At 40.9% G+C, this 10713-nt stretch overlaps 2 protein-coding genes across 3 annotated transcripts; one reads left to right on the top strand and one right to left on the bottom strand.

Moving 5' to 3' along the window:
* Positions 1–126: 126 nt before the first annotated feature.
* Positions 127–7121, bottom strand: hnrnph3 (heterogeneous nuclear ribonucleoprotein H3 (2H9)). Of its 2 annotated transcripts, XM_088412470.1 has the most exons (11): positions 7005–7121; positions 6206–6298; positions 5056–5211; positions 4766–4909; positions 3816–3954; positions 3187–3386; positions 2976–3074; positions 2220–2359; positions 2023–2158; positions 1868–1921; positions 127–1801 (listed from the first exon to the last, which is right to left on the bottom strand). In XM_088412470.1, exons 2-11 carry the CDS (start codon positions 6291–6293, stop codon positions 1734–1736), a joined length of 1224 nt encoding a protein of 407 aa, XP_088268596.1. In that variant the 5' UTR covers positions 6294–6298; positions 7005–7121; the 3' UTR covers positions 127–1733. The 2 variants fall into 2 exon arrangements, with proteins under 2 accessions (XP_088268596.1, XP_088268597.1); XM_088412471.1 differs by lacking the exon at positions 5056–5211.
* A 609-nt stretch (positions 7122–7730) lies between these two features.
* Positions 7731–10703, top strand: LOC148424679 (phenazine biosynthesis-like domain-containing protein 1). The gene is made up of 10 exons (XM_088413623.1): positions 7731–8194; positions 8395–8494; positions 8689–8787; positions 8978–9087; positions 9278–9307; positions 9372–9460; positions 9550–9641; positions 10179–10262; positions 10365–10427; positions 10534–10703. Exons 1-10 carry the CDS (start codon positions 7745–7747, stop codon positions 10644–10646), a joined length of 1230 nt encoding a protein of 409 aa, XP_088269749.1. The 5' UTR covers positions 7731–7744; the 3' UTR covers positions 10647–10703.
* The last annotated feature ends 10 nt before the right edge of the window (positions 10704–10713 follow it).

Raw genomic sequence — 10713 nt, forward strand, 5'->3', positions numbered from 1 at the left:
TTCCTTTTTTGTGCCCTACTATACATGATCTTGTTTTAAACTTTTTAAACAGCTGAGACAAGATTTTTTTTTTCAAACATCTTACTTCAGATGGTCTTTTTGGCTGCTGAAAAAAACGACTTAATACAAGAGGTCATTTTTTTTTTAATTATGTAAAAAGACATTGTGTTTTGAACAACCGTGTATAGTGTTTGTTCTTATAAAATCGATTGCAGTTGTTTAGTTGGTGGAAAAAGAGCATCAATGTATAATTAGGAGTTTTTTGTTTTGTTTCTTTTTGTTCATTTTTTAAAGTGACCATATTTAGTAAGGCCTTTTCCCCTGGAAGGTTCACGTTTTTTGTTAGTTTTACATATGGCCAAAACGGACGGGGATCGATCCCCTTGGCCTAGTTTGAAATCTTACTTTGAAAACCCACCAAAATTGACTTGAATCTGACAACGTTCCATAGTTTGCAACAAAATTGACTGAATCTGACAACGTTCCATAGTTTGCAACAAAATTGACTGAATCTGACAACGTTCCATAGCTTGCAACAGGGCAGCTCATTCGACAAATCGTTGATTGTGACCGAAATCCTTTCATTGCTCTATTTCAAGCAAATTTCGTTTTGCAACAAGTAGACCAAGTTTAATTAAGGACACAGTATTGTTTACTTTATTTTTCAATGTGTTTACAAAGAACTCTGCACCATTCTCCATTCACGTATTGACCTCTTTGCGTTGATGCGGTCGCTTGGGAAACTGCTCATCTTTTTTGGTGTTTAAATGTTGTGGCAACATTCCCCGCTGGGCAGCTAACTACACATGGAGCTTTCATCGACTTCATCGCATAGAATTCCAAAGTGAAGGTGTGCCATTGTCACCTTGTGCCTAAAGCCTCAAGTTCCTTCCCGATGACACGCTCATCGCAACTCGGAAGGACAATAAGAAACCGTGCTTGCAGCAACATAAACGATTTGATTCTTTTGAGATGGCTTTGGATGTGTCTTGTCAGTGTTGAGGCGTGTGCATGTTGTGACGAGTATATCGCATACAATCTAAAGATTATTCATTAAAACCAAGGTACTTTCTGGTGGTCGCAAATTTGCCATGAGTGACATACCATTGCTCATTTTAGTTGAAGCAAACTAAGTCAACCAAATATACGCTCCTTCCAACGACATGAAATCATGAAGCTGACTCATCCCGACATACCGTCAGGGATATTTTTCCAGTTCAATGTAGGCTACACAAACAAACGGAAAGGCTTATTTAATTAAAACCAAAATGTATTGGGCAAAATGTACAAAAGCTGCAAATGGTAGAATTCTGCTTGATAGGCGTCCCGGTAAGATCTTGAACGCCAGATTTTTGTCCAAAACCGGGAAAAGACCCAAAGTCAAGTTGACATTTGTTCAAGATTTAAGTTCAACTGCTCAGGGAATGCTTCTCCATTTTCACAAATACCCAAATAAAACGTTTTAACTTTAGCACGTGTACTAGTATAACTCGGTGCCTAATGTTTTTTGTGGCAGTAAGTGATCTTGCCAGTGCAGCCCAAATGAAATGATTTCACATCCACCTTTCCCCTCTTCAGTCTTGGGCTACCTATGATCATTTACTGTGCTGTATACATTTTCAAATAAGCTAGACAGGAAAAAGAGGTGGAGAACAAACAGATGTTGGATTCGTTTGGGGAAAACAATGTGACCCTTGACGGACATGAGAGAAAAGAAACCCGCGATGACATCATCAGTATGCGCCTCGCAGCCCGCTGCTCCGTGAACCACCTCCCGAGTTAGCATAGTAACCACCACGACCTAAGAAAAGCAAAAAAGCATTCATTAAAAAAAATGTAATCAATCAAAAATGTCCCCACCACGCACTTGATTCAGCTCCGCTGGCTGTGGAGTTGAGAAAGAGCTCGATGTAGCGGTGCTCTGTGGGGAGGAAGAAAAAACAAAACAAAACAAAAAAAAGGTCAAGCTCACTCAATTCCGCTGTTTCAAAAAAAAAATACAATAAAAACCAAGAGGCATACGCATGTGGTTCTTGTCTTTGGACATGGCGGCCACGGCGTCCTCGTGGGTGCGGAACTCCACATCGGCCTCTCCTGTCAGTTTGCCGTTGTGGGTGATGTCAATGTGGACTCTCAGCGGGTTCAAAGGTGAGAAAAACTGGAAAGGAAAGGAAAAGTCTCAACAACGCCAGCAGAGCATCTTGCCGACGTCTTCTCACTTTAGCCACGTCCATCTCGCTGGCGCGGAAAGGCAAACCCCTCATGTGGACAAAATGGCCGCCGCCGCCGCCGCCGCCGCCGCCACCACCACCGCCATGGTAACTTGAGCTTCCTTCAGAGTGACGACTGTAATTGTTGCCTAGCGACAAATACACACTTAGGCAAGAACTGATATTCTGAAGTCAACACATAGATGAAATATAGTGGATATGACCATCTCTAATCTGATTGGCAAAGCAATGCTTGAAGAGATTTATTAGCCAGTGCATCGAAAGAATTGCTTTGTTTTAACTGTCATTCAGAAATGCTTGTTTTTGAAATGGTTTTGGTCATTAATTTATCCACCAGATGGCCCTACATTCCAAATAAAAAAAAAACTTCACATTTTCTTTTATTTCAGACTTTTTTCCCCAACGGAGCTGCCTCTCTACTGTGAAAGATGCAAATGTATGAGTCTTTACTGTTCATTCCGTGTGTGGAACTAAATCAATGAATAAAATGAGCGATATATTAGTTTAAAAAAAAAACACTACTTTAAAAATGTACAACTTTATATTTACACATCAAATATGAATCATATTTTAGCAGTGGTGGGCCTATTGATTTTCAGGTGCTTATCAAATATGAATCACATTTTAGCAGCGGTGGGCATATTGATTTTCAAGCGCTTATTTGTTTTGGTTAACTTTAAAATTGCATTTTGAAAACGTACTCCTTCCGGCGCCGGTCAAAAGGACCAAGTGGGCAAATCTCACCTCTTACTCCTCGCTCATCTCTGATGCGATCGTCAAACATGCAGTTTCCATAGCCATAGTTGCTTAATCCGTTGTAGCCGTCGTAAGTGTGCCCGTAACCTGGACGCGCGGCGCAAAAACAAACAGTTGTCGGAAACTTCCCAGTCAAAGTCCAAGTTGTGGCGCGCGCCTCGAGCAAATCTCGCGAGGGCCGTGCGTCAAAGCTACTCACCTCCCCCGTAGCCCCCCACGCCCCTCATGGAGTCCATAAGCGAGCTGCCGCGACTGGGACCCGAGGAAAAGTATCCTCCCCTGGGGCCCTCCATCACGGGTCTGTCGTAGGGCCCCGGCCGCTGGCCCCCGATGACTCGCCGGGGTTCGTCCAGGTAGTCTCGGATCTCGACGCGACTGCTCTTAAAGATCTCTATGTACCTGCGGGGAGAGTGGCGGGCGGGGGCGGGTGAGGAGGGTCGGAAATGGCGGACGCGGGCCAGCACACATAACACAGAAAGATACACACAGAAAAGACAGATATGCCTAACAGTTGTCTAGCTGGCAGCAACCTGGCCAAAATGTGTGTACCTGAAACTCAGCAAACTGCCGCTACAAGCCCAATGCCCCCATTACACTAGAACTACAATGTAGGATATGAAAACAGTAAGTAAGAGCTGAGCACACATTACTTGTACACATTTCATTGTATGACATCCCCACTTTAAATTGTCATTATTCTAGCAGACCCTCCCCTTATTGGCAAGAGAATGTAACAGGACCCATCCCTCAGTACTCAGTAGAGTATGGACTAGAGTAGAAGAAGCCCCAACCCAGTCCAGCCCCGTCCCCCCTTGCCGCCCGTCCCACCTGTGCCCTATCCTTTCCTTGTGTTTCCCCCGAGCCTTTTCTGCTATCTCCTTTGAGGCAAACTGCACGAAGGCTTCCCCTGTGCTCCTCCCCTGGTAGTCCACTGGCAGAGTAATCCCATTCGGCACGATTCTCAACCCTTCAACCCAAGCACACAAATACATAAGTCGGCAGGTAGACAAACACCCACTGGAGCTTTCAGCTGGAAGACAAGTCATGAGGGCCCCCAAGCTGTACAGCTTTAACAGGACTGCATTCAAACTAAGCATGGGACATGATTGCGCTTTGTGGAATAGGCCCGGGAGGGGGGAGAATGACACAAAAACCGGCCTGGAGTCAGCAAACGTCAAAGAGGGGGTCACTTGTTGTCTCGCGGGATTGACTGGCACTCACCTAACCGCAACCTTTGGCGCCATTCAACGCAAAGAGCATTGTGCTCTAGAACCGCGCTACAACCAAACAAGTAGACTTTTTCATGATGTGTATTTTGTAGATTTTGCATAAAACAATTTGCAGTACTGTCGCTTTCTTTTGAACAGGCACCGGAGCTGACCCCAGGTCAGTGTCATGCATCGTTCGTTTCCCCCCCCGATCCAAATCGAGCCCGGCCTATTCCATTGTTTTACCTACTTAATATAGCTTATACATAAACAGTAAATCATTTGTGAACAGTAAGAGATTACCATAAGAACAGACATATGCAGACATGCAATCCCGCCTAAAAACAAGCTTTAGCGTTTGCTCAGTCGGGTTTATCGGTAACCTTCTTGTAATCATGAGCTACATTGCATGGAAAAAAACAAGAAACATGATTACACAAACTATATTTGCTGGACTACAAAATGCTGGTGTACAAAATTCAAAGGACTTTGATTTGGAAACGTAGGATCATTCTGAGATGGGGAAAACAATAAGCGACAGCTAAATGAGAGTATATTACGTTGACGCACCTGAAAAGAATTGAACAATTTCCTCCTTGCTGCAGCCAAAGGGCAGGCCTCTGAGTCTCAGCATGCAGCCACTGGAGCTGTCATAGTCAGCGGGGCCGCTACGCTTCAGCACCCAGTCCATCTCGCTACGATTCGACTTGAACACTGACATATATACCAACACACAGTTGGCAGTTCAAAAGAGAGTCAAAGGTTTTGTTTTCGGACGCAGAAAACTTAACATGCTCGGAAATAACTTCGAAAACAACAATCGAGTGGAGCATCTAAATGCGTGCACAATTATTCCTTACCCTCAATGTATCGGTGTCCCATGTATTTGCGATCTTTACAAAGAGCGTTCTTGAAATCCTCCAAGGTTTTTAGCTCAATAAATGCCTCCCCACTGGGGCGGCCTTCTTTTGAGTAGGTGAAACACACTCCGTTGACTTTGCCTATGATGTCGCAGTCTGCACACGACAAATGTATTTACGTTTCCTCAGAGAAAAGGATTAGAAAAACACCGATTTAACCATTTAACTATGAAGCTGCAAACAGGGCTGGAGTAACGCATTTTGAAAAGAGTGACTGTTTTCACCCTGAATATTGCAATTAGGGCTGTCACTTTCAAATCTTTTTGAAATCAATTATCCTATCAATCCATTATTCCATCAAATGATGTACCCCCACCCCCTGCCCCGCCCCCAAAAGTCTTACATTTTGATCAATTAACCTATTTATTTATAAGTGCATTTCATCATTGGATTTACTAAGGTGGAACTGAGTGGATACCAACAGAATAGAATGCCTTTACAGCTGTAATGCTGTTCATGCATTGTACAGCAGGTATCCATCAAAATTGGGAGCACTGCTCAGATTGGTGCATCTTAAATAAATAGAAAACTAGAATACAAGCAGAATAAAAATTATGGTTTACATATATACATATTGAATTATTAGACGGCAACAATATTTGCTAAACAGTTAGTAATTGTGATTAACATAAGTGCACCACCGATTACCATTTATGGTCAACAAACACCAACTACCATTTCTGATAACCACCTAATTATACACATCATAATAACTTTATCTGGTCATTATGGAATTATATTGTGATATCCTGTTTTGTGGGCATAGATTTCTGTGACCGCCATCATGACACCGTGGCATGCATCTGCAAAAAAGATAAGTGTAGAAAACAGCAACACAAAAATGGTTATGACGGTGGTTCGCGGCAGACATTTTTAGTCGACCTATTTTTATAAATCACCTTGCCTGACGACGTATTCTTCCAGCCCTAATTGCAATTGCAGTTCAATATGGAGTCAGTTCTGTATACTTCATGTGCAAAGTACCTTTAGATAACTTCTGTTGTAAATTGCTGCTCTTCAAACACAATTTAAATTGGATTCCAATTGGATAAGTTCCCATTTCTCTGCTTGTGTGTGTGCTCAATCTCACCTGAGAAAAAGCTGGCCACTTCATTCTGGGTGCAGGCCCAAGGAAGACCTCTGATCCTCACTACGTAACCTTCTTCATTGGAAGACATCCTCACTGACACACAGGAAGCACAAAAGAAACATGTTACTGGTATTTATCCTGATATATATCATTTGAATACATCTAATTGTAGTCACAGATCATGTCGTCTTGAGCACCAAAAGTGACAAATACTCAGGTCAGTTGAAAAACAATCGTGTGTACTATAATTAACTGTCCTTTGTAATTTACAGACACGCCAATCCTCATTTCAAATGTATACTAACTGGCTGCGTGGCATCAAGTTGACAAATAAGTAAATAAATTGCAGGTTGATACCGTTCTCGCATACAAGTCCTCCTCGGAACAAGGTGATCAAGGTTTAAGCAAATCTCCGAAGTTCCAATGGAAACCTTAACAACAAGCAGCACACCAACTGCCTAAACTTTACAGCACAATTATGTCTCTGTGCGGCTGACGTTGTAGAGAAAGCCTCTCCAGTCGCCCCAAGCGAAACGTCACTTTCACAGTTTATGACTGTTCTTTGATAACATACGAAAACATTTGGAGTCACCGCTTGACTAACGCGTATCTGATGTGTCGATGCTAGCTCCGGAGCGTTAGCTGTTAGCTTGGGCTAACACAGCGGTCAAATGTTCAACGCGAGTTAGCACAATTAAAAACCACCAATGCGCTGTCAAAGTATATCAAAAATTGGCGTTGCCTGTTAATGCTAACCGAGCTTTCGCTTAGAAGTTTGAAAAGGGGGAAATTGTCTCACAATCACGTTTTGTGCAGCCGGTGTCTTCTTTCGTGTATCAGCAAGCCTCAGGTGAAACTTCCTGTAATCGCCCTCACGCTATGTTCTCACGATACTTGGATTTGACTACCCTGCTACTTCACCACTCTGCTGTGTTATCGCGTTACTTCGGAACACACGCCTGAAATAACGGTGTAAATACAATACCGAATAACGTACTGAATATGTATTTTTTGCCCCTTTCAAAACATGTTGTGAAAAGATATAACCTGTACATATTTAACAATCGCCTGACAAGAAAACTTAAAACTAAAAAAAAAATACATACTTGCAATTCAAAAATACGTATTGAAAAACGGTTAAATTACGACATGAAAATAAGGAACTGAAGTAACACCCTTGAAGTCTTCGGCCTCAAATTGTGGCATTCACTTTCTTTCGCTTCAGTGGACACTTAAAAAGACATTTAAAATAGTTAAGCATTTCAGTAAAACTCTATTGTAAACAGTTGAATGTGATTTTAAAACTGTTTTTTTCCTTGTAACCGTAAAACGTTTCTGAGTTTTTGCGTGATTGACATTATTATACAACAGCGATATATTTAGCAAATAAAATGAACACGCAGACGCATGACAGCATTAGATTTTAATTTCGCTTAATTATTTTTTTGGGCCAAACATCGAACCCAGGTGTATCTTCCATGCCCCGGCTGCACAATACTCTTTCACTGTATGGTGCAATCAATAAATCTGCTGCCATTCATGCAGCAGAAGGTCATGCTTCCCTGCAAGTACATTAGCTTTGTGTTCTTTTTAAACCGATGCTTTAGGCTTGTTAAATTTATTATCGGAGTTATCAGACAGAATCATTGTTATTTCAGTACAGGATACTGGTTATACACTTCATATGACATTTGTTTGTTGGTGTGTTGCGACATGATTCTCATTTACAACGTGACTTATCTCAATACATTTTTTGGAAATTCTACTACAGAACATGAGAAATTACTAAATAGCCAAGATGCACTTTGTGCGTGTGGCAATCCTGCCTATAGTGAGACCAAACAGCCAGGGTCAAAGTCGAAGAATGGTATAAAAGCTCTGCTGGATCGTTTTTGTACATTTACGATGGACATTCCGATTTTTATAGTGGATGCCTTTACCAGTTTACCATTTAAGGGGAACCCAGCAGCTGTTTGTCTTTTAAATCATGTGAGTAACAATACCAATGCAAAACACCTAAGTTATTTTCACGAAAGATAAACTTCTACAGTAGCTAAACTTATTCGATTGCTAGTAGAAATTTACAGAAAGTTTCATTTGTAGAATTTTAACGCAAACCTGGATTGTTTCAGTACATATCTTAATAATGTTGTTGCACAATGTGGTATTTTGCATTTTGTTTTTGCTAGGAGCTGCATGATGATTTGTATCAAAAGATCGCAGCGGAGATGAACTTATCAGAAACTGTTTTTGTCAGCACAGTCAAGCCGTCTGAGGATTTCACAAAGGGTCAGAAGCAAAAAATCAAATACTGTACAGTATTAACTAAAAATGTAACGAAGCTACTTGTAAAAAGCAGTAGGTACAGTATTCTTTATTTACATGAAATGGATTTTTTTTTGTTTTCAAAAGGTGGTATTCCTATAATTACTGTAAGTATGATACTTTTAGAGGATTCAATGATTTGATTTCACATTGGACAGGTTCGAGATTCCGTCTCCGTTGGTTCACACCGACCACGGAGGTCAATCTGTGTGGCCACGCTACCCTGGCTTCTGCTGCTGTGCTCTTCAAACACATGCGTACAGTCCTTTTTTCATTTCTCTTTGCACCATTAGTGACACAATTAGCCCAGTAGGCAGTTTTCTAGCACTCACAATAACGTTGAATTATTTATAACATGCATTGCTCTGTGGTGGTCATAAGAAAAATTCCAATAACACAAATGCTACATTGCTTTATAATGAATGTTTTTTTTTTCCTAACTTTCAGAAAATGTGAATTCTGCTGTGATGTTTGAGACGAGGAGTGGACATCTGACTGTTGTACAGCAGGGAGATCATTTGGTGATGGATTTTCCGCTCAACCCTCCCACCAAGCAGGTTCACTATTACAAAAGATAATTGTAATGTCAGAGGATGGATGGATGGAAGTTTAATGTAATCAAAACAAATGAAAAATTAAGTGAGTCTGTAACATACAGTAAATCATTTGTGTCAGAGTAACAACTTTTTTTTTTTTATAAAACAATGAAAATATCAAATGCTAAACACTATTATTTGTTTACTCTAGGATCCTGGTCAATTTAAAGACCTTATCAAGGTAAGTAAAACAATGATAGCTTAGTGTAGGTTTTTTTTCCATGTCCCCATCATACGTCACCCAGGCCTCAGTAGGAGACCATCCAGTCCAGGATGTTTATTTTTGCTCCAACACTAAGAAGCTACTGCTCCGACTGGCAGACACATGCGACAGGTTCCAATCACACACTCACGCAAACACATTCATTACAATACACACATAGAATTTTGAACGCACTAACCAAGTGCAGTTTGTGCTCCTAGGTCAGTGCTCACCAGTCTTAAAGTCAACCCTGACACCCTCCTCAGCTGCGACAAGAGTGGACGAGTTACAGGCCTTATAGTCACCATGAAAGGTATTTTCACATCCCAAAACCTGACCTGACCACTTATGGTCTAATTAATTTAGTTATGACTATGCAGCAAGGTGAAATCTTTTACCATTTCAAACATTTAGAAATGCACTCCCAGCCATGTTGGGGATTCTGACACAAGCCAAGGAGATCCAATTCACCATAAACTCTGTCCTTTAGAGATGATGCAATACAGAGATAATACAAAATTGTCAAACACAAATAAATACTCTTAAAACTGCATTCATATCATTGTTAAAAAAAAAAAAAACGTGTTTTAAATTAGCATATCATGCGCATATTTTGGTGACGTTCAGTAGTGTGTAATGAGAGTTTTGTAACATACTGTATGTGCTTTTATTTCACTAAAGGCTGATAATCATGGTATTGGATTGTCCAAGCGTAGGCGTTTCTAATGAATTCACAACTTTTTGATGATTAATTGTTGCCAATTTGGGTGTAAAACCTACTTCAAAGTCCGTAAAAGTTGGGTTTAGCCATCCTCTCCAGAGTAAATTGCTTGACTTTGCTTGACTTCAGGATCTTCAGATTGCCAGCAGGGATATGACTTCTATTCTAGATATTTTGCTCCTTGGAACGGAATTCCGGAGGATCCTGTCACTGGTTAGGATTCTTACTAATGATCAGTTATTATGACAGCTGACAAAATAAATGGATTTATATGCTTGGTATTTCAAAAAATGACACTGACTTGTGCACTTGCAGGTTCTGCACACACTGTCCTGGCTAGCTACTGGTCTAAAGAACTGGGAAAGAAGAAAATGCATGGTCATTAATATAACAGTACAAAATCCTTTCATATTCAGCCATCAATTTAGTCATAATCACCTCACAATGTTGACATTCTTCTGTTGCTGTCCTGATGTCTTTGTAGCGTTCCAGTGTTCTGGGAGAGGTGGGGAGCTACAGCTTGAGTTGAGAGAAGACGGAAGACTCAACATAGCAGGAAAGAGCGTTACCATGCTGCAAGGAACAATCAAACTGTAGACAGCTGCAGAGAACAGCACTTTTTTTTTTTATATATAAAGGAATTGTTGTATGGTACTACACTATC

This window comes from Hippichthys cyanospilos, chromosome 4 (genome assembly GCF_059441005.1).
Source record: "Hippichthys cyanospilos isolate Australia breed blue-spotted pipefish chromosome 4, RoL_Hcya_1.0, whole genome shotgun sequence".
Taxonomy (NCBI): Eukaryota; Metazoa; Chordata; class Actinopteri; order Syngnathiformes; family Syngnathidae; genus Hippichthys; species Hippichthys cyanospilos.

What these genes read in the sequence shown, in the direction of transcription:
- LOC148424679 (XM_088413623.1), top strand. Translation starts at nt 7,745, where the DNA reads ATGCAGCAGAAGGTCATGCTTCCCTGCAAGTACATTAGCTTTGTGTTC. An exon ending in TGTGCTCTTCAAACACATGC is followed by an intron (nt 8,788 to 8,977) that starts GTACAGTCCTTT and finishes CCTAACTTTCAG; the next exon opens with AAAATGTGAATTCTGCTGTG. An exon ending in AATTTAAAGACCTTATCAAG is followed by an intron (nt 9,308 to 9,371) that starts GTAAGTAAAACA and finishes TACGTCACCCAG; the next exon opens with GCCTCAGTAGGAGACCATCC.
- hnrnph3 (XM_088412470.1), bottom strand. Translation starts at nt 6,293, where the DNA reads ATGTCTTCCAATGAAGAAGGTTACGTAGTGAGGATCAGAGGTCTTCCT. An exon ending in GGGACACCGATACATTGAGG is followed by an intron (nt 4,910 to 5,055) that starts GTAAGGAATAAT and finishes TATATATGTCAG; the next exon opens with TGTTCAAGTCGAATCGTAGC. An exon ending in AGCCAGCGGAGCTGAATCAA is followed by an intron (nt 1,802 to 1,867) that starts GTGCGTGGTGGG and finishes TGCTTTTCTTAG; the next exon opens with GTCGTGGTGGTTACTATGCT.